The sequence below is a fragment of the Xenia sp. Carnegie-2017 genome, unplaced genomic scaffold (assembly GCF_021976095.1).
Source record: "Xenia sp. Carnegie-2017 unplaced genomic scaffold, XeniaSp_v1 HiC_scaffold_23, whole genome shotgun sequence".
Lineage (NCBI taxonomy): Eukaryota > Metazoa > Cnidaria > Anthozoa > Malacalcyonacea > Xeniidae > Xenia > Xenia sp. Carnegie-2017.
In genome coordinates this window covers 15,703,536-15,726,570 of record NW_025813486.1, presented here as the reverse complement: position 1 = coordinate 15,726,570, position 23,035 = coordinate 15,703,536, and the positions used below count along the sequence as shown (strand labels likewise).

General features: G+C 35.9%; 3 protein-coding genes and 5 long non-coding RNA genes across 8 annotated transcripts; 4 read left to right on the top strand and 4 right to left on the bottom strand.

Annotated features, from left to right (window-relative positions):
• The first annotated feature begins 280 nt into the window (after positions 1-280).
• LOC124447832 lies at positions 281-1,093 on the top strand. Its single transcript, XM_046998829.1, has 2 exons — positions 281-308; positions 735-1,093. Exons 1-2 carry the CDS (start codon positions 281-283, stop codon positions 1,079-1,081), a joined length of 375 nt encoding a protein of 124 aa, XP_046854785.1. The 3' UTR covers positions 1,082-1,093.
• A 33-nt stretch (positions 1,094-1,126) lies between these two features.
• LOC124447835 lies at positions 1,127-1,897 on the top strand. The gene is made up of 2 exons (XR_006948850.1): positions 1,127-1,639; positions 1,702-1,897. It is a non-coding gene; the product is annotated as an uncharacterized LOC124447835 (long non-coding RNA).
• Positions 1,898-8,204: 6,307 nt separating this feature from the next.
• Positions 8,205-8,863, bottom strand: LOC124447836. The gene is made up of 2 exons (XR_006948851.1): positions 8,634-8,863; positions 8,205-8,522 (listed from the first exon to the last, which is right to left on the bottom strand). It is a non-coding gene; the product is annotated as an uncharacterized LOC124447836 (long non-coding RNA).
• A 151-nt stretch (positions 8,864-9,014) lies between these two features.
• On the bottom strand, positions 9,015-9,635 carry LOC124447834. The gene is made up of 2 exons (XR_006948848.1): positions 9,250-9,635; positions 9,015-9,189 (listed from the first exon to the last, which is right to left on the bottom strand). It is a non-coding gene; the product is annotated as an uncharacterized LOC124447834 (long non-coding RNA).
• Positions 9,636-13,982: 4,347 nt separating this feature from the next.
• Positions 13,983-15,268, top strand: LOC124448808. Its single transcript, XM_046999783.1, has 2 exons — positions 13,983-14,081; positions 14,211-15,268. The coding sequence occupies exon 2, from the start codon at positions 14,219-14,221 to the stop codon at positions 14,684-14,686; it is 468 nt and encodes a 155-aa protein (XP_046855739.1). The 5' UTR covers positions 13,983-14,081; positions 14,211-14,218; the 3' UTR covers positions 14,687-15,268.
• Positions 15,269-15,622: 354 nt separating this feature from the next.
• On the top strand, positions 15,623-16,684 carry LOC124449224. The gene is made up of 4 exons (XM_047000165.1): positions 15,623-15,993; positions 16,065-16,236; positions 16,305-16,453; positions 16,524-16,684. Exons 1-4 carry the CDS (start codon positions 15,666-15,668, stop codon positions 16,682-16,684), a joined length of 810 nt encoding a protein of 269 aa, XP_046856121.1. The 5' UTR covers positions 15,623-15,665.
• A 267-nt stretch (positions 16,685-16,951) lies between these two features.
• LOC124448809 lies at positions 16,952-17,407 on the bottom strand. Its single transcript, XR_006949259.1, has 2 exons — positions 17,212-17,407; positions 16,952-17,125 (listed from the first exon to the last, which is right to left on the bottom strand). It is a non-coding gene; the product is annotated as an uncharacterized LOC124448809 (long non-coding RNA).
• Positions 17,408-19,364: 1,957 nt separating this feature from the next.
• On the bottom strand, positions 19,365-19,750 carry LOC124448810. The gene is made up of 2 exons (XR_006949260.1): positions 19,652-19,750; positions 19,365-19,483 (listed from the first exon to the last, which is right to left on the bottom strand). It is a non-coding gene; the product is annotated as an uncharacterized LOC124448810 (long non-coding RNA).
• Between the last annotated feature and the right edge of the window lie 3,285 nt (positions 19,751-23,035).

The following is a 23,035-nucleotide window of genomic DNA, read 5'->3' as shown; positions in this document are numbered from 1 at the left end:
TAGGTACAAGAGATGAAGATCAGGAAGAAGATAGAGGAGTACGTTATTATTTTTCCTGTCCTTATCTTAACTTGTTTTTAGATTTTTCGTTTAGATGAGGAGGAGGCTGATGAAAAGTAGAGGAGGATGCTGACGGAGAGACAAGAAGGATGCAGATGAAGAGACGAGGATGCAGATGAAGAGAAAAGGAGGATGCAGATGAAGAGACGAGGATGCAGATAAAGAGAAAAGGAGGATGCAGATGAAGGGACGAGGAGGATGCAGATGAGAGACAAGGAGGATGCAGATGGAAAGACGAGGAGGATGCAGATGAAGAGAGGGAGGATGCAGATGAAGAGACAAGAAGGATGGATGGAAAGATGAGGAGGATGCAGATGAAGAGACAAGAAGGATGCAGATGAAGAGAGAGGATGCAGATGAAGAGACAAGGAGGATGCAGATGGAAAGACGAGGAGGATGTGATGAAGAGACAAGAAGGATGCAGATGAAGAGGAGGATGCAGATGAAGAGAAGGAGGATGCAGATGGAAAGACGAGGATGGAAGAGACAAGAAAGGATGGAAGAGGATGGATGATGAAGAGGAGGATGGATGGAAGAGGAGGATGGATGGAAAGATAGAAAGGAGAAAGATGGAAAGGGATGGATGGAAAGGATGGATGGAAAGGAGATAGAAAGGGATGGATGGAAAGATGGGAGAATGAAAGATGGATGGATGGAAATGGATGGAAAGGATGGATGGAAAGATGAGAAGGATGCAGATGGAAAGACGAGAAGGATGGATGGAAAGACAAGGAAGATGCAGATGGAGAGACGAGAAGGATGTATGAAGAGACGAGAAGGATTCAGATGGAAAGGCGAGAAAGGATGCAGATGGAAAGAAGAGGAGGATGCAGATGGAAAGAAGAGGAGGATGCAGATGGAAAGACGAGGAGGATGCAGATGGAAAGACGAGGAGGATGCAGATGGAAAGACGAGGAGGATGCAGATAAAAAGACAAGGAAGATGCAGATGGAAAGACGAGAAGGATGCACATGAAGAGACGAGAAGGATGCACATAAAGAAACGAGAAGGATGCACATGAAGAGACGAGGAATTTAACATTACTCAATATATTACAGAATTGTATATTCTGTAATATATAATTGAGGTAATTAAGTTAATTCATTTGATATTGCAACATGCGGGCAGAGTGTTGCAAACTCTTTTATAAACCTTAGTGCCTTACCGAAATAATTAAACAACCTTTTGGATGAAATCGAAAAGAGTTGAGCAGAGAATATATTGCATGAGACATTCGTTAATTATCTTGTTTTTATCTAGGTATTTTTGAATTATATCGCATGTAATAAATCGTTTGACAATGTTACAGAACACTGCATGTGTTATAACATTGAGGGGTGTTATAACACAATGCACGGTTCAAACGATAAGCTTTCCGCGAGTCTTATAATCTTCAAAGAGTTGTTCACTTAACATACATGTTCAATCATGTACAGTCATGGATATAAATGTTTTAGCATGATAAAACTATTACAATGCGAAAGCACGATCTCCATAATCACTTGCCATGATATTGTTGTTGCATTTTTATAGACATGTCGAGCGTACGGACAGTGAAAGAACGCGAACTCTGGCAGTGGTGGGTGCTTACAATTGTTTGTTTCCATCAAACAAATAACTTCTTCTTCAGTCTTTTTTTAGGTACAAGAGATGAAGATCAAGAAGAAGATAGAGGAGTACGTTATTATTTTTCCTGTCCTAATCTTAACTTGTTTTTAGATTTTTCGTTTAGATGAGGAGGAGACTGATGAAAAGAAGAGGATGCTGACGGAGAGACGAGGAAGATGCTGACGGAGCTACGAGGAGGATGCTGATGGTGCTACGAAGAGGATGCTGATGGTCCTGAGGAGGATGCTGATGGTCCTTCGAGGAGGATGCTGATGGTCCTGCGAGGAGGATGCTGATGGTCCTACGAGGAGGATGCTGATGGCGCTACGAGGATGCTGATGGTGCTACGAGGAGGATGCTGATGGTGCTACGAGGAGGATGCTGATGGTGCTACGAGGAGGATGCTGATGGCGTTACGAGGTGGATGCTGATGTAGCAACGAAGAGGATGCTGATGGAGCGACGAAGAGGATGCTGATGGAGCGACGAAGAGGATGCTGACGGAGAGACGGGAAGCATGCTGATGGAGAACAAGATGAAAAATCGTTTAATTAGATTCGTGCTCAGTTACAATTGGTTTTTTCTATGAAATTAGATTGTCCCCCCGCTATCTAATTTGAATTAGAATTTTAGCAAATTGTGAAGTTGTTTCAAAGTAGTTTGCCACCTACTTCGAACTGCTGAGCACAAAGTAATTTTGCTAACTCGCAATGACTGTTCATGCGTCTATTTCTATAATACTATAGTTCATGCGACTTAAACGATCTCATGACACCGTTGAAATAAATGAAATGGTAATCGAGTTCCATCGGTTCTAATCGCTAATAAAGTGCTCGCAAGAAAAATGTTTCGTTTGATCATAGTGTGTGTGTGTCATCGTGGGGGTAACTTCATATGCTGAAAAGACAGTTAAATTTTCCATGCACCTAACTCCCAAAGACTATAGCTAAATGTGTCTATTTCACAAAGACTTTAGTTCATGCACCTAAAGGCTATAAAATCTATATATATGTATATTGTTCGTGCATCTTAACAATATAGTTCATGTACCTAACTCCCAAAGACTATAGTTCACAAACTTAACTTTCAAAGAATATCTTTCACACACCCAACTTCAAAGACTAAACTCCCAAAAATTCTTCTTCATGCACCTAAACTCGGAACGACTATAGTTCATACACCTAACTCCCAAAGACTATATTTCACGCACGTAACTCGCAAAGACTATAAGATCATGCGTCTATTTCCCAAAGAGTTTACTTCATGCAACTAACACCAAAGAAAATAGTTAATGTATCTAATTACCAAAGACTATAGTTCATGCACCTTACTCCGAAGGACTATAGTTCATGAAAGAGCTCCCAAAGACTATAGTTCATGCACCTAACATCCAAAGACTATAGTTAAACCACTTAAATTCCAAAACTTATATTTCACTCACCTAAATCTCAAAGATTGTTCATGCGTTTATTTCCCACTTATTGAACTCACTTGATTGGTGAATTGTATTTTCCCATGTTTTCAAAAACTTTCTTAAAGGTCGTACATTCCAATTCTTGTTCTTAATTCCAGGATCACATACATATGAACTATTGACCAGACAAAATCATGATATCTAATTACAATGTGACATCACTCTTCACATCCATACCATTAGACATAGCCAAACAACACAACTAGACAAATAAAATCCTAGACTTACTCAACCTTTGCCTCTCCACTGAATTCTTCTTCTAAAACTCATACTATAGACAACTTTCAACGAATCAATGGGGTCACCACTATACACCTTCCTCGCAAACGCTGTCGTGGAAAACCTCGAAACACAATCAGTCACCAACAGCACAGATGAAACAGATAGACTATGGAATAGATATAAAGACGATATCTTTGCCATAGTCAAGAAAGCCAAAACTGGACAAATGCTACACACCATAAAAATACTACAAAGAAGATAACCTTCACTAAAGACAAAAAAAACACAACAAGACTAAACAAACAAGTATACGGCATAAATACCCTTACAGACCAAATACTTGATTTCAACCGTAATCATTCCACGCAACACAAAATAAGCAACATTCGAACACTTTTCAACAGAATTAACACTCACTGCAGCACAGAAGAAGCCATAAAACAGAACGCAACTACTTGTTCTCATTTATGAAAACTAGTTACCCTATAGAAACTTTATAGACGAAACTATAAGCAAAATCAGTCAGAACTTTACTACTAACGGACACCTCCCGAAAGCAGACACTGCTTTTAGGTCCCTGCCAATACTCTTACTATTAACTTATTTACAACCTCTCATAAGCAGACACCAAAACAATCTTCAAACAATTCTGTAGTGTTTATGGTGTTTCGAAAGTTCACTTTTAGGGGTGGTCATAAGAGAAAAAATTTACATGAGTTTAATATTTACTGAGGAAATTACCATACACCAGCTATGGTCAAATGGCAATTTTGCACAAATTAACAAATATTCGTGGCAGAGATTGAATTTTTATATTTTCGTTGTTTCAAGAAATTTACATTGTTTTTGCTGACATACGATAGAACATATTTCGCATACCTTCCTCCTAAACCCACTTTCCGTCATATTTTGCCGTTTAGTGTGCATTTCATAGCCGAATCTTATAACTTAGATATTTCATACAGGGACAATCCTTCACCATTGATAAGTGTCGTCGCTTTTGTGCTCGATAAATCCCGCTTCGAAAAAAATATAGATATGACGATATATTTTCGGATATTTTTGGGGTTTTTTTGTAGTGTTGTTCGCAATGATTCATAAATAGATCAAATTGAACCTTAGCCGACAATTACCCCGCACGTGTTATTATCCAGTTCAATTGTTGCACATTGATGAGACCATCTCATAGCATCAAAAATTTTTATATTAATCTATAAATTGTGATAGCAATGAAATTATAAATTCACAATGGCATACATCTGTAAACATAGAAAGCTTCATCCCCCATCCCCAGGATTTATCTGCCGTTTTTGACCAAAATTATTCAAAGCTTCCATCAGTTTCTAATGAAGCATAAAACAAACTCATTTAGTTAAACAATTAAAAATATTATCAATCATTAAACATTTTCGATATTTATGACAAGACAGCTAAAAAACATTGTAAAGACTGCATTTATGTTCGCTGTGAACAAATTTCCTCCCTTTTGGGAGGTAAACAAACCAATCTGTATGTCAAATCAACAAATGAAAACATTCTATATTTTATTTCATTCTTGAATAACTGTTTATATCTTTGATATCCATAAAGAGGAATTGCACACGATGAAACAAATGTAACTTGATTAAATAGTTCATTGGTTTCAACCATTGAGTTGTAATGTTTGAAATGTTCAAGGTTAGAAGCCATCTTGATTTCAGCAAGCGGAGACTGAAACGAGTTAATATTTTAGTTGCAATATTAACAAATACTAAATAAAATCAATTACAAGAAAACAATAACAATGATGAACCAAAATTGTTAAAGAACATATTTTAAGTAAAAACGACTCATGCAAGGTAACTAAAATGTTCAACTTATGATGGTGAAAATATAAAAAAAACATGGAGATAAAATAAAGCATGACAATCAATAGATCTTCACTTAGGTAATAATAGCTGCAGATCCAAATTTATAAACAGTGTGTGAAGCACTGACTAAAACATTTTGGCAATCAAATGCACTTGAAAGCCCTGGCAGGTTAGCTAAAGTCCCTCGGTGCTACAAGTCTTGTGACTTTTACTACAAAATCTCCCTCGGCTTTCAAGTACATTTAATCACTAAGTTACCTCACTACCGTGCATCGTTTTACTTATAAAAATATTGCACACGCTAGCTAAAATGTAGATCCCATTAACTACATACATGTATGGTCTTATATGAGCCAGTTTTAAATACTCAAAGAATATTTAGGCAATCAGAGAGTAAAATGTTTTACCTTACTCTGAACAAAACAGTTTTTCTTGTGAGTCTTTTTATCGCAGGGATACGTCGGTATAAAATTCTTATCACCAAAATGTTTCAAATTCCAAATTGGTGAAGTGTTGACTGTGTAGTAAGCTGGTCGATACAACTCATACGCAACGCATCGATTTGCTGTTTGAAATCATGATAGAACTCATGCAGATAGATTGGTTTCACATAGCCAGAATAACAACCAATAACTGTTAGCTTCCAGAGCAATTCAGTGAATTCACCACAAATGTCAGTCTGCTACGTGAAGATAGTTCTCTTGCATATGCCTCAAGTCTTTTTTACGCTTCCGAATTGCATCCTTGAACGCCTTATTTTATACAGTTCAGCCAACATTTACCTATTCTTGCCATAAAATGATTAAGTGTGCTCCAAGTTGACTGAAAATAAAATTGTTCAGCATACGCCATTTTGAAAGCATGTCTATAACAGTGAACTCGACATTTGAATAACTGGAATGATAACCGAAGCCAAAAATTGAAGCCAAAAAAATATTTGTTGTCATCATTCGTCATCACACGTCAGGCTCTAGTCTCTCGCGTGTTCATTTTAATTTTTTTAAATCATTTGTTCCTTGGTAATGGTAGAGTTCGGATCTTGATCAGAGCGTAAAAATAACGAAATTTTTGGAATGAAAAGGTTCACGGAAAGTGAATCCAAGTGATAAATCGAGAAGCAAGATGAGGTGAACTTAGTCGATCTGCTCTTACGCTGCGGTTTTCCTTTAAAACATATCAAAGTCTTTAAGGATATTCAATTATTGATATCGAGATGAAAACCATTTAGTATTTCAAGTTTCAAGCACTATCAAAATCGATGAAAAATACAATCGCTCTGTAAAAAGTAAAAATGCGAGTTATCGACTCAATATTTTTTATGAAACTGGATATTCAAGTTTCTTTTTATTCGGAAAACAGATCTTTAAATCCACTTAAATGACAAAAAGACAAACACTGTCTGACACCGTTTGAAAATTTACCTTCGGACGAAAGAAAAGTTTATGCTTGAATATTTTCTCGTCATATTTTCTATTGTATTGTCTTTTAGCATACAGTGTAATATTCATTTGGCTTTTCCTCGTTACAAGTTGTAAGTTACAACGAACTCACTGTAGTAAAGTTTCAGCTGTAAAAAATAACCTTTTGCGAGGAGTTGGCCTCGTGTGTTGTTTGTCGTGATGTTGTTTATATGTTTATGCTTTCGCAATTTGTATTCAAATTTATATTGGCCGTGTATGTTTGGCACTCAGGGGAATGAAACTGACGTACAAACCGCGTGAATATTCGACTTTGAAGGACTGGAACTGACGTACGGACCGCGCAAGAGACTAGGACTTTGGCTTCAATTTTATATCTATAAAATGTATTGTCGTTATCATTCCAGATATATATATATATGGAGTTCACTGGTCTATAATTATCCACTATCATCCATTGTAACCACTATCAACATCCTAATGTCATTGGTCAAAAATAGTCACATTTTTTATTTACTTTTGCCTTTCATTCATGTCATTTCTAGATATGAATTTTCTTATTCGTCCATAGTTCAATCAATAATAAAAAAATATTTATTGTAAATTTTATTATAGCAAATGAACGTGACGCCAAGAGTTTGTAAATTACATGCAATTTTTCGTCGTGGTATAGTGAACTATCTACCTCCACCTTATTTAAACCCAGTGAACTCTACAACAACTGGAAGGCTAACTTGGACGCCATCTTTGAAGCCTGCACAAGCGCCGCCATTGAAGGTACGGAGGCGAAATACATCACTTCGAAATTGCCGAATTTTTTGCAAAAAATAGTGGTCTTCAAGCCAGCTTAATGTCTAAAAATCTTAAACAATGTTTGGAGATTGTTTTTTTTAATTTATTGTACGAACATTTTTACTTGCTAAAACTTACATATTACTTGAAGTCGTTTGAGAAGTTCCTTTCTCTTAAATTTATTTTTAAGTTTATCATACATTACATTACAGATGTAAATTTTTTTTTGGGTCTAAGGACATGAGAGTAGAAAACATTGAGGTGTAGAATAATCTCTAAACATGAAAGAAGATGCCGCTACTATACTGAGGAAATGCCAGTAAATTTGATGATCAATTTTCACATGTTTTGTACTTGTTGCGAGGTATGTCATTTTGTACGTTTTATGTAAATTTTCGTGAATTAAAAATACTGTGAAAAGTCCCAATTGGATTGCCAGCTGATGAAAAAATCATTTTACACCTTAATGATTTCTTCCTCTAAATTGTTTTCATCAATTACCATGTTGGGGCAAAATTCCATACAGTGAAAAGAATTTCTGCTAATTTTATGCTTTGCTGAGCTTCGACACTCTCATGTACTCTCCCAACATGGCTTATATGACGTCAAAAGAAAACACACTATAGCTACGGTTGAATGAAAACAGCCCCAAACATCATTAAATATTTGTTAAAATTGCGTATATATTATTACGAAACAGCGATTTTGTGCACGTTATGATGACAAATTTTCATATTGCATTGAAAAGCGTATTTCGAAAAAATTTATCAAACGCTGACACTTGCTGGCATGGTGACCATGTTTAATTTAAATACATATGCATATTTTAAGCTGACAGTCGTTTCAAAACTACCGATGGATGTTATTTATTCATCACGGCATAAATGCTTTTCAAACAACTTTATTATTCTAAAATCATTACTTAATAGAAATTTGTACAACATTATTCCAAAATAGGTGGCAGGAGCCTACTTTGAAATACTTTACCACAAAATTCGTTTTCTAAGTCAGAGAGCGAGGGAACTCTCTGACTTAGTAAGAATACGCCGAATTCAACAGAGTATATATGCTCTCTCAAAATCCAAGATTTCTTAAAAATCTAAAAGATAGCCAAAGAACAAATTAGCGATACAATAAAAACAAACACATAAACCTGAAAAGACTGAAGTCACTAAGCTACAAGTCAGTGAAACAAATAAAAATTTTATACCTCATCTTGTTCTCCATCAGCATGCTTCCCGTCTCTCCGTCAGCATCCTCTTCGTCGCTCCATCAGCATCCTCTTCGTCGCTCCATCAGCATCCTCTTCGTTGCTACATCAGCATCCACCTCGTAACGCCATCAGCATCCTCCTCGTAGCACCATCAGCATCCTCCTCGTAGCACCATCAGCATCCTCCTCGTAGCACCATCAGCATCCTCCTCGTAGCGCCATCAGCATCCTCCTCGTAGCGCCATCAGCATCCTCCTCGTAGGACCATCAGCATCCTCCTCGCAGGACCATCAGCATCCTCCTCGCAGGACCATCAGCATCCTCCTCGCAGGACCATCAGCATCCTCCTCGCAGGACCATCAGCATCCTCTTCGTAGCACCATCAGCATCCTCCTCGTAGCTCCGTCAGCATCTTCCTCGTCTCTCCGTCAGCATCCTCTTCTTTTCATCAGCCTCCTCCTCATCTAAACGAAAAATCTAAAACAAGTTAAGATTAGGACAGGAAAAATAATAACGTACTCCTCTATCTTCTTCTTGATCTTCATCTCTTGTACCTAAAAAGACTGAAGAAGAAGTTATTTGTTTGATGGAAACAAACAATTGTAAGCACCCACCACTGCCAGAGTTCGCGTTCTTTCACTGTCCGTACGCTCGACATGTCTATAAAATGCAACAACAATATCATGGCAAGTGATTATGGAGATCGTGCTTTCGCATTGTAATAGTTTTATCATGCTAAAACATTTATATCCATGACTGTACATGATTGAACATGTATGTTAAGTGAACAACTCTTTGAAGATTATAAGACTCGCGGAAAGCTTATCGTTTGAACCGTGCATTGTGTTATAACACCCTCAATGTTATAACACATGCAGTGTTCTGTAACATTGTCAAACGATTTATTACATGCGATATAATTCAAAATACCTAGATAAAAACAAGATAATTAACGAATGTCTCATGCAATATATTCTCTGCTCAACTCTTTTCGATTTCATCCAAAGGTTGTTTAATTATTTCGGTAAGGCACTAAGGTTTATAAAGATTTTGCAACACTCTGCCCGCATGTTGCAATATCAAATGAATTAACAATTACCTCAATTATATATTACAGAATATACAATTCTGTAATATATAATTGAGTAATATTTAAATTCCTCGTCTCTTCATGTGCATCCTTCTCGTTTCTTTATGTGCATCCTTCTCGTCTCTTCATGTGCATCCTTCTCGTCTTTCCATCTGCATCTTCCTTGTCTTTTATCTGCATCCTCCTCGTCTTTCCATCTGCATCCTCCTCGTCTTTCCATCTGCATCCTCCTCTTCTTTCCATCTGCATCCTTTCTCGTCTTTCCATCTGATCCTTCTCGTCTCTTCATGTGCATCCTTCTCGTCTCTCCATCTGCATCTTCCTTGTCTTTCCATCTGCATCCTTCTCGTCTTTCCATCTGCATCCTTCATCTTTCCATCTGCATCCTTCTTTCCATCTGCATCCTTCTCGTCTTTCCATCTGCATCCTCCTCATCTTTCCATTTGCATCCTCCTCTTCTTTCCATCTGCATCCTCCTTGTCTTTCTATCTGCATCCTTTCTCGCTTTTCCATCTGCATCCTTTCTCGTCTTTCCATCTGCATCCTTTCTCGTCTTTCCATCTGCATCCTTTCTCGTCTTTCTATCTGCATCCTACTCGTCTTTCCATCTGCATCCTCCTCGTCTTTCATCTGCATCCTCCTCGTCTTCATCTGCATCCTCCTCGTCTCTTCATCTGCATCCTCGTCTTTCCATCTGCATCCTCCTTGTCTCTTCATCTGCATCCTCCTCGTCTCTTCATCTGCATCCTCGTCTTTCCATCTGCATCCTTCTCGTCTCTTCATCTGCATCCTTCTTGTCTCTTCATCTGCATCCTCCTCGTCTCTTCATCTGCATCCGTCTTTCCATCTGCATCCTTCTCTCTCTTCATCATCCTTCTTGTCTCTTCATCTGCATCCTCCTCGTCTTTCATCTGCATCCTCCTTTCTCTTCATCTGCATCCTCCTCGTCTCTTCTGCATCCTTCTTGTCTCTTCATCTGCATCCTCCTCGTCTTTCCATCTGCATCCTCCTCGTCTCTTCATCTGCATCCTCCTCGTCTCTTCATCTGCATCCTTCTGTCTCTTCATCTGCATCCTCCTCGTCTTTCCATCTGCATCCTCCTTGTCTCTTCATCTGCATCCTCCTCGTCTCTTCATCTGCATCCTTCTTGTCTCTTCATCTGCATCCTCCTCGTCTTTCCATCTGCATCCTTCTTGTCTCTTCATCTGCATCCTCCTCGTCTCTTCATCTGCATCCTCCTTGTCTTTCCATCTGCATCCTCCTTGTCTCTCCATCTGCATCCTCCTCGTCCCTTCATCTGCATCCTCCTTTTCTCTTCATCTGCATCCTCGTCTCTTCATCTGCATCCTTCTTGTCTCTCCGTCAGCATCCTCCTCTACTTTTTATCAGCCTCCTCCTCATCTAAACGAAAAATCTAAAAACAAGTTAAGATAAGGACAGGAAAAATAATAACGTACTCCTCTAATATGAAAATTTGGAAGTATTATAAAATTCATTTTCAGGGGGGAGGGGTGGATTCCAAATTTTGTAAAAATTTTTTTTGTTATGGAAAATGTGCTCAAATGCATAAATTATAGTTTTTTGATGAAAATATGGAAATATGAAGAAATTTGTTCTCAGGAGGAGAGGGGTTGTATCCCAATTATGTAAAATTTTTTTTGTTATGGAAAATGTGTTCAAATGCATAAATTATAGTTTTTTGATGAAAATATGGAAATATGAAGAAATTCATTTTCAGGGGATAGGGGTGGTATCTCAATTTTGTAAAAATTATTATTTTTGTGGAAAATGTGTTCAAATGCATAAATTATAGTCATTTGATGAATTATGGAAATTATTTCATTGGGGAGGGTGGAATTCAATTTTGTAAAAATTTTTTTTGTTATGGTAAATGTGTTCAAATGCATAAATTATAGTCTTTTGATGAAAATTTGGAATTATTATAAAATTCATTTTCAGAGGGGAGGGGTGTATTCCAAATTTTGTAAAAATTTTTTTTGTAATGGTAAATGTGTTCAAATGCATAAATTATAGTTTTTTGATGAAAATATGGAAATATGAAGAAATTCATTTTCAGGGGGTAGGTGGTATCCCAATTTTGAAATTTTTTTGTTATGGAAAATGTGTTCAAATGCATAAATTATAGTTTTTTGATGAAAATATGGAAATATGAAGAAATTCATTTTCAGGGGGGAGGGGTGGTATCTCAATTTTGTAAAATTATTTTTTGTGGAAAATGTGTTCAAATGCATAAATTATAGTCTTTTGATGAAAATATGGAAATATGAAGAAATTCATTTTCAGGGGAGGGTGGTATCCCAATTTTGTAAAATTTTTTTTGTTATGGAAAATGTGTTCAAATGCATAAATTATAGTCTTTTGATGAAAATTTGGAATTATTATAAAATTCATTTTCAGGGGGGAGGGGTGGATTCCAAATTTTGTAAAAATTTTTTTTGTTATGGTAAATGTGTTCAAATGCATAAATTATAGTTTTTTGATGAAAATATGGAAATATGAAGAAATTCATTTTCAGGGGGGGAGGGGTGGTATCCCAATTTTGTATATATTTTTTTGTTATGGAAATGTGTTCAAATGCAAAAATTATAGTTTTTTTATGAAAATATTGAAATATGAAGAAATTCGTTTTCAGGGGGGGAGGGGTGGTATCCCAATTTTGTAAATTTTTTTTGTCATGGAAAATGTGTTCAAATGCATAAATTATAGTTTTTTGATGAAAATATGGAAATATGAAGAAATTCATTTTAAAGGGGGGAGGGGTGGTCTTCCAATTTTGTAAAAAAATTTATTTTTGTGGAAAATGTGTTCAAATGCATAAATTATAGTCTTTTGATGAAAATTTGGAATTATTATAAAATTCATTTTCAGAGGGGAGGGGTGGATTCCAAATTTTGTAAAAATTTTTTTTGTAATGGTAAATGTGTTCAAATGCATAAGTTATAGTTTTTTGATGAAAATATGAAGAAATTCATTTTCAGCGGGGGGAGGGGTGGTATCCGAATTTTGTAAAAATTTTTATTTTTGTGGAAAATGTGTTCAAATGCATAAATTATAGTTTTTTGATGAAAATATGGAAATATGAAGAAATACGTTTTCAGAGGGGGTGGGGTGGATTCCAAATTTTGTAAGAATTTTTTTTGTTATGGAAAATGTGTTCAAATGCATAAATTATAGTTTTTTGATGAAAATATGGAAATATGAAGAAATTCATTTTCAGGGGGGAGTGGTGGTATCCCAATTATGTAAAATTTTTTTTATGGAAAATGTGTTCAAATGCATAAATTATACTTTTTTGATGAAAATATGGAAATATGAAGAAATTCGTTTTCTGGGGGGGAAGGGTGGTATTCCAATTTTGTAAAATTTTTTTTGTTATGAAAAATGTGTTCAAATGCAAAAATTATAGTTTTTTGATGAAAATATGAAAATATGAAGAAATTTGTTTTCAGGGGGGGAGGGGTGGTATCCCAATTTTGTAAATGTTTTTTTCTTATGGAAAATGTGTTCAAATGCATAAATTATACTTTTTTGATGAAAATATGGAAATATGAAGAAATTCGTTTTCAGGGGGGGAGGGGTGGTATCCCAATTTTGTAAATTTTTTTTCTTATGGAAATGTGTTCAAATGCAAAAATTATACTTTTTTTATGAAAATATGGAAATATGAAGAAATTCCTCTTCAGGGGGGGAGGGGTGGTATCCCAATTTTGTAAAATTTTTTTCTTATGGAAAATGTGTTCAAATGCATAAATTGTAGTTTTTTGATGAAAATATGGAAATATGAAGAAATTCATTTTCAGGGGGGGAGGGGTGGTATCCCAATTTTGTAAAATTTTTTGTTATGGAAAATGTGTTCAAATGCATAAATTATAGTTTTTTGATGAAAATATGGAAATATGAAGAAATTCGTTTTCAGGGGGGAGGGGTGGATTCACAATTTTGTAAAATTTCTTATTTTTGTCGAAAATGTGTTCAAATGCATAAATTGTAGTCGTTTGATGAAAATTTGGAATTATTATAAAATTCATTTTCAGGGGGGAGGGGTGGATTTCAAATTTTGTAAAAAATTTTTTTGTTATCTCAATATCTCAGATGACTTGAATCATGATACCTGCTTTGTTTATGAAGTCATGAAACAAACTGTTCATTATATTAAGGATGAGATTTTCACAACACTGAGTATGGTGCATTATTTCAGCGATGGCTGTGCAGGACAATATAAGAAATATAAGAACTTTATCAACTTGTGCCTTCACGAAAAGGACTTCAATGTGAAATGTGAATGGTCATTCTTCGCTACAAGCCATGGCAAATCTCCGTGCGATGGCCTTGGAGGTACTTTGAAACGATTGACAGCAAGAGCCAGTCTACAAAGAACTCACTCGCATCCCATTTTGACAGCAAAACAAGTTTTCGAGTACTGTAATGAAGAAGTCAAAGGGGTTCATGTTATCTTTATTTCAGCAGAGGAGATGGTTCCTATCAGGAGCATGTTGGAGACAAGGTATAGCACTGCAACTACTCTTCCTGGCACAAGAGGCTTTCATCACTTTACCCCCCTCTCTGAAAGTGTTATGGCTGCTAAACGTGTTTCGGAAGATGAATTGTATGCCTTAGAGTTTAATCTAGTGTTGGGAAAGACAAACTTAGTGAAGCTGGCAGATCCAAACATGTCTGACTTTATTGTTTGCTCATATGAGGAGAAACTTTGGGTTGGACTTGTTGATGTAGTAGATAAGGAACATGATGATGTTCAAGTCAAGTTTATGCATCCAAGCTACCCAGCAAGATCCTTCTTCTGGCCAAGGAAAGATGAGGTATGTTTTGTACCAATTATGAATGTGTTGTGCATCATTGAGGCACCAGTAACAGTAACAGGAAGACAATACAAGTTGAGTGACAAAGACATATCCACAATTGAACAAGCACTTGCTGAATAACTCGGATAGCATGTAACATAACTTGAAAAGTACAGTACAGTACTGAACAATATATTAACATTATTGAAGATCAAATAACAACTTCTAAAGGTGATGATTGCAAATGCTGGATATGACAGTTCCATAAAATTAAGAATTTACATAGGATTTCAACCATATATTTGTTGGCATATTTTTCAGCAAGAAGAGACACCAAGCCAAAACTTAGTGAAATTATTCCTCATTATATATTCATATACCACACCAAAAATGGGTTTGGTCCTACATTGCCAACATGGGTAATTTTCGGTTTGTAATTTGATCCTTTTTATGGTTTCGGGATATATATATACCATTGTTTAACATAGAAAATATGCATTTCTTTTCAATTAATGATATTTTTGAACTCATATTCTGATTCAGCATGTCTTAAAATGGTATATCACCAGTTTTCCTGTATATAGAGTTAAAGGATAGGAAACGACAGTTGAAATACCATACATTTTAGTGTACCATTCATAAAGAATGCTATAACCGACACCGATATTGGTGGAAAATTGAAAAACCGATATCTCAGGAACAAATAAAGATATTGAGCTCAAATTTGGTGTGCTTTCATATCTCACTTATACTTCCAATTGGTGCAATTTTGGTTAAAATCTGGGATGGGTGGGTGACATTTTGAATTTCTATTTGTTGATTTCACATGGAATGACCTTTAAAGTGCTTATCTCACAATTTTTTTTTCGAATTTTCTGATTGAGGTAAAAAAATCATTGTAAAAGTTACTTTACAATTTTCTGATTGATGGCTTCGTTTATGAGATAAATGCGTTTCTTTTCTCAAAATCGGCAATAATGGAGAAAATTGCTGCGCGTTCAATTTGCTTGATGAGAGCCTGAATCGAGAAGTATGTGACGTAACATAAGGACAGGAAGTTTTTGCTGAAGTGTGACTTTTGCTATAATTTCTACTTTATTTACTACGGCTCTGCATCAAAATGCCTGATAGATGTGCAGTTTTCGGCTGTTCAAACCGAGCAAATTCTGCGGAAAGAATTTCTCTTCACAACATACCATTTTACGGTGATGAGCGTCCTAAAGCGAAGCGAAGACGTAAAATCTGGGTGAATTTTGTTGCAAGAAAACGCGCTCGATGGACACCGACTAAGTATTCGGCTGTTTATTATTGTGATGGCAAAGTAATTTGGGCAAAGTTCAAATCTTTCCTGAGTCACATAGTAGACAAGCACACCAATTTGGATAATCCACTGTTTTCAAGTTGTTTTCATGGCCCTGATATTAAACCAAGGGAATATTTGTTAGAAGGTTTGTGAAGGCATTATTTTAAAGATAACTTCCCTAACAGTTTATCATCATTCTTAATTGTAATGTTTAAGGTTCAGTTGCTCATGAAAAGCTTAGTGCTAAATTGTTAAACCCACAGCTGATGAAGTCAATTCACCAGGCTTCACCAGTTGCTCAAACAAGTTGTTTGGAAGGATTCCTTTCTGTCCTGAATCATTTTGCTCCAAAAATGATTCATTATTCCTATGTTGGAATGTATTGCAGGTGGGCGAAAATTTCCAATATGACAATGTTAGTTGTTTTGCAACTTCCTCAAGTCTTTATTGTTTAAGACACATTTTGGCATCCATCCACTTCAACAACAACTTAAGGCGTGATGTAAAGATGAAGAATGATGGCACTTTCCAAATAAATGTGGTGTATCCAAAGTTTAAAAATGGTGAAGGAACTGTGAGGGATGTCAGAGTTAAGCCCAAATTTGGTAAGTTGTTGCTAAATGTGTTGCTTTGCATCATTTCATAGTATTGAATACGACAATAATTTCTTTATAGAGTATGTGGATGAATTATTTGAGAGTGTGATGCTGTCAATAAAAGACAAAGACGCATTATCAAATTCACAAAATCTTTTGAAAGAAATGTCCCCACCATCAATGAATGTCATGCTGCAAAAGCAACCCAGAGCTGAGGTGCTACTAAAACAGGTCCGTTGAAAATGCATTGTGGTCAATGATGTCCCTCCCTCAATTCCAGGTAATTAATAATGATTATATAAGATGTGGTAGCTAAACATGGTTTGAAAATCATTTTAAATAATGAAAATGTTTTGTTTCATGCCAGCAGCTACCAGTGTGCCATTCAGCTGTCAGTCAAAAGTGGCAGTTTCAAAAGAAAAAAGTCAGCCAAAATGTTTGACATGCAAGAAGCCAATGAAAGGTCACAAACATGTGGCAGAGTGCCCAAAAAATAGGAAAACTTAATTTTCACATCACTCATTTATTTCATTTTCTTCGTACCCTCTAAATTCCAACTTTTTATCATTAAATTTTGATCTTATTGCATGGTATGCACATGCTGGTAATGGTCTTCTTTCTTCTCCTAAGCATCCATAAATCATAGATGTGAATTCTCTGTATGCAACACATCGTAAAAACCTGAATATAAAGCCAAATCATTACTAATGTGTCATAACACTAAAATATACTTAAATACTGGGAAATAACATAATATGCTATCATACATGTTTTCAGATTCTGTTTCTCTGTATCGTCTTTGTTCTCTGGTTTTGTATTTCCTAGCAGCCATTTTTAGCGACCACTTTTCCAAACAAACTGGTCTGAAACCTGGGTGTAGAGTGACACAACATGGAATAGTTGACAGATCTGCCAGAACCAACTGGTGTGTTAAGCTTTCAGCTACAGACTTAAAGTGGTTATATCACGAATTTTAGCCCCCCTTTTTTATGAGCTAAATTGAAAGACCTTGTTTCAGTGATTTTAAATCTGCAATTATAATTGAAATTGGATTGGTGAAAGTGATTTTACGGACGTTCAAAGTCACGATTTTCAGCATTTTTTTTGCGAACTTTTTGATCGGTATGCTAATGACTTGTGACGTAGAAAGTTGAACACATTTATCAACATGGCGTATTCTACTAGTAATCTTAATAAGAAACGCGGAGGAAAACGCTGTGTTGCTGGCGGACCTAATGAAATTAGTTGCGCCAATGATTCAAAAACCGAAGGAATGTCGATGCATCTGTTTCCTAAAAAAGAAACAGAGCCGCAAAGACATAGAAAATGGGTAAATTTTGTGCGTAAACATAGACCGGGTTTTGAGGCTTCCTCTACCTCGTGTCTGTGTTCTGCGCATTTTGAAGATTCTTGTTTTGACCTTAATTTGAGCGTGTAAGTCAAGCTCAAAAGAAGGATGAAGAAAGATGCTATCCCAACCATTGACGTGGCTGGGATTCCTGAACCATTACAGGACGAAATAACCGATCGAAAGCGAAGACAAGTAAGTTTACGCTTGTTTATGTTAATTTTTCTTTTGTCATACGTAAATTCGATATAAGTTTTGTAGATTATTCGACATACTCTCCATAAGCCATCGCTGAAGGAAACATGTTCTCTCAATGAGGAAGTACCATCTACTAGTGATGAAGCTGAGCATGTTTAAGTATGCACTGGGGAAGCAAACGATTCGCCATTTGAACGCCTTGCTATTTTCCATTTTTACATTTATGCTATGATTCAATTCCATATATTTTTCTTTTGTCTTTTTCCCAGACTGACATTGAAGAAAAGATATTCTTTCATTTAATTCTTTCAGCTTAACCTCTCAGTAGTTGCACCAATTTGTTTTATTGTTTACTCTTGTTTCAAACCATTAAACTGCATGTCAACTTATATAGTGCATCCATGTATCTCCTATTTGGTTTTCATCTAGGCATATTTCCTGACCATTCCAAACTCAGCAAATAAGGTCAACAGTCTCTACAGTGCACAAGTTAGAAGACTATTCCATCATCGCCCCTCTGATGGTATGTAACCTGTTGTGTTAACACTTGGATATGCTTTCCGAATAAAGTGGTAAACACAAGCAGGTAAAGGCCGAGTATTCTCCCATCCCATAGACCCACAAAACCATCGCATCAACCATCTGTATGTCACAGCTCTCAAGTACCTGTAGTAAATAAAAAGGTTGGACTAATTATTGTTGATGAAACAATGTTGATGATAACATTGTTTCTCATACAATTTACAATCTTACATATTTAATGATTGTGATGCTTGGCTGTGATAAGCACATCCATTCCTATCTCTCAATAGTGGCCCGACGTTTTCAAGGACAGCCTCATGAACTAAAGGCCCAAATTTGGCATGCTGTGTTATGCATGATATTTTCTCAATGCTGCCATCGAATGTCATTTTCTGCAAAGCTGGTCCATTTCCTTACAGCATCTGTACTCTAATGCGCCTTCTAACAAATCGGTATGACAGCATTGACAATTACACCTGAAACGTGGGAGCATTCTGGTTTATAAAGTAACTTTATGTATATTACAAACAGGAGAAAACAACAACTTACCATTCACCAAGTGGAATTACGCCATCACTTCGTTGTTCTAATGTCGCAGGGAGAATTCCATCGGGATCATCTGGAGTATGCACTTCATCACCATCTCCTGCTAGCGGTTCATCGCCATATGCGAAGTCGTTTAAATGCTCGACATAACCCACAGATTCCGAGCTCGAATCAGATACGCATTCAGACATCGAATTCAATTATCTGAGCACTGATTTGAGGCCATACTTTCCGAAAACTTGTTTTTAATATTTTATTGAAAATACTGTCATTATTTGTTTTAAGACAAGAAAAACGACAACAAAATCACCTTCTATAATATAATATTATATTGCAAGAAAATGGGTTTCCATATTAAATCATGTTGTCAATAAGCACAAGTGGAAGGAGGAAAATACTTTAAAAGTGCGCCCATGGTCGTCTTTCTGAAAAAAAAGAAAAAAACAAAGTGGTTAGAAAATGGCTCTGCTGCTCATGTTGCTTTAGAAGAAATCGTACTTAACAAAAACTATTAAAAGACTTAACAAAGCTAACAGAATTTCACCACACTGGGGAACTTGAGGTTTACCACTCACTTCTCCTGAAATACTTACCCAACGTCTTCACTTTTCGTACAAAGGTATGCTTGCAAGAACCAAGTTGGCAGTGATAGACCACAATGTAAACACTGGCAGAAAACAAGCACAAGTTCAATGTGGAAGCAGCAAAGGGAAAAGCGATATAATATCGTGTTCCCAAAAGGAAAAAATTGCAGCCAAACCAATTATGGCGAGTAAGTCGTATTCTTTGTGCAAGGTATGATGGAAGATGTCTGCTGTTTTAATGTAAAAATGTACATAACAAGATTTCTTTACCAGCAAACATTCCAAGAAATATTGCATCTATAGAAAAGCCAAACAAAGAAAGTGTTATACAAGCACACAAATCAAGAATGGGTAAATAGTCCCCAAAATATATTCATAATGTATATATCAATATTTATAATTAATAATAAGAGAATCTCTAATAGTAAAGTAGCCCAAATTTTTGTTTTGATATGCAAATTCATTAGAAAAGGCACTTTTCAATTATGTACACCAAAATCCTTGCATAGCACAAATAAAGAATTGGTTTGGCTTGGCCATTATAATTTGTATTTATTGTTCATTTACTAAATCCAATTTATATTTTTATTTATTAGTAATTCATTAACGATACTTATAAATATAGCTATAATAATTTACATTACCATTATTATTCATCACCAAATTTAAAACCCTCAAAGACAAAGTCTTCTTCTAGACCTGGTGGTGGGAAATGTGCTCGAATGCAGCTAACAGCACAAGATGGTAGTGGTACTCTAATTTCCTTGCCCAATACATTCCAACACCATCGAACCAGTTGCCTGTAACACATGTCTTTGTCTTTTGTGTTCAGGTCCTTCTTCAGCTCTTGAACCATAGTGTTGTTTGTACTCACTCCATGCCAGTCGTAATACCCAATAATTTAAACAAAGATTTCGAAAAACAGGATTATCTGTAATACAGTCTGGAGTATCTATTCCCTCAAATTGTGCTGAGTCTTCATTCACTGTTACAACAGCTGAAATTTCTTTGCAACAAACACATTCTTCCACTCTATCCATGATTTGACAATGGCTACATGTGCACCTATTCCGGTAAAATAGCAACTAAATAATCATTTTATATCAAAATATTTAAAGGTTGAAAACTCAAGCGTAATGTGATATTCGAAATACGCGTAACATAATTCGGCAGCGTAATTCGTGCGATGAAACATGTAAAAACAAAAACGACATAAATTGCAGAAACGAGTAAAATAATAGTATTTACCAGAATTTATCCTGAAGTCTGTTTGGTTCCGATACGGATTCAGTCGATGATGCAGCGGCAACTTCGTCGGAGTCGTCCATAGGCTCGTCGCTAGAGTCTGTTTCAATCGGTTCATAGGCATATGGTTGAATCATGTTTTGATCGTTAACCATTTCTTCGTAGTTTGAAACACTGCTTCCAGAATAATTACTAGAGGAATCGTTTGAGTAATCCGTATCCATTGCGCAAAATAATTTAAAAACTTACAAAATAAAATGCAACTATGAATATGCTATGCGTAATATCTACTTTTGCTAGTATATTTTGTCTTATGTTGACAACGATCACCGCGCAGTGACGTCACGACGAAAAACGCTGCTGGACTGCGGCTTCGCTTGCATGTACACAATGGCGATCGAACAAGAGGCAAAATACACATTTAAAGGCATTATTTCTCGAGTTAAATTTAATTGGAAACCTAGGATTTCGAGAGAGGTAAGAACAATATATACTTTCATATGAGCGAAAGTTGTGTTAAGGCCTGACTACTTTAAGTTCTTGGCAGCACCAGGCCTCTAGAGGATTCTGAAGAAGTGTAACTTGACAAAACCACACTTGCACCTGATAAATAGAAAATCACATTAAAAATATGTAATCAGCATCTTTTAACCATTTTTACCCAAAAGTAAATAAAAAAAGCGATGGTAATCTTGAATAGAAAATTGCACGTTTATGTCTATATTTCATAACTTGAAACCTGAATTGAAATACATTTCATAAGTTGAATTGAAATTAGAAATTTTATTACTCACCAAGAACTCAACTCAACTGTGTGATCAAGTCTTTTTTGTAGCATTTCAAGTTGCTTTTTATGTTCATTTGACTTTTCCACGTAGTCTTCATACCATGCTTGTTCGGCCATTGGTTCATCAGCGTATAGATAGGACTCGGACTCGCCGTGATTTTCATCTATTATATTATATTCCTGGTCATGAATGTTCCTTGTTTCATCTTCGATGACATAACCGGAATATAATCATACTCGAATCACATTGCGAACTATGAGAGCTTTCCGAATCAGAATTCAACTCCGCCATCTAATCGTTGATAACAAGCGCTTGACTTGTTCCTTAAGTTACGTCACAGAGACTTGATCCAGGCCCTATGCCAATTATCAACTTTTACTGTCAAATTTCATATTTAATCAATAATAATTCGAAAACAATGCAGCGCATGAAAAATTGTAATATAAGTTTTAGATTACTTTTGAAGCAATACGAAAATTCGAAAAAATAAATTGTGAGATAAGCACTTTAACGGTGTGCTGTCAACTTTGCACAAAACAACTTTGTACTGTAAATAATTTGATGACGATAGATTTTAGTAAGACTTGTGAGTGTTCAATAAAATTGTTGAAAGATACAGTCCTTTGGTGATGTTTGAAACTAGATACATATTGAATGTTCATTATAAGATAAGTGCAGCCTTTCTTAAACTAAATATTCACCTGTGATAAATCACCCAAATCGTTCCATGCATTCCATTTTGCGTTTCCAACAAAGTCCAAAGTCCCAGGCTTTGGTGTATTACATTTGCCTAAAGAACCCTGGAAATGTATATTGTTATTTGGGTTCGTCTTATTTTTAAATTTGATTGTATTGTATGGTGGGACTGTGAACAGTTATAATTGAAAAAAATTCACTGTGCCTTTGCAAAAATGTGATTCAAATGCAATGATGCACATTGTGCATTAAAAATGTAAAGTCACCATTTAATTTAATTGAAGAGCTTGTAGGTAGGAGATACAACAACTAATGTTCAAGCTTTATGTAAAAACCGGATACAATATCTTTATGAATCGTAAAATACCTGCTTAAAAAGGGCGTACATCTTTAACTTCAATTCATTCCCTGGATCTTGTGTTAAAGATCCTACTTTGTCTTTTGCTTCTTTAAACTGGTGAGAGATTGCAGAGAACTTCGAACCATCTTCGTAAAAATGTTCAGGTTTAAATAAGGTCGAGATAGATAGTTCACTATACCACGACGAAAAATTGCATGTGATTTACAAACTCTTGGCGTCACGTTCATTTGCTATAATAAAATTTACAATGAATATTTTTTTATTATTGATTGAACTTGGGACGAATAAGAAAATTGATATCTA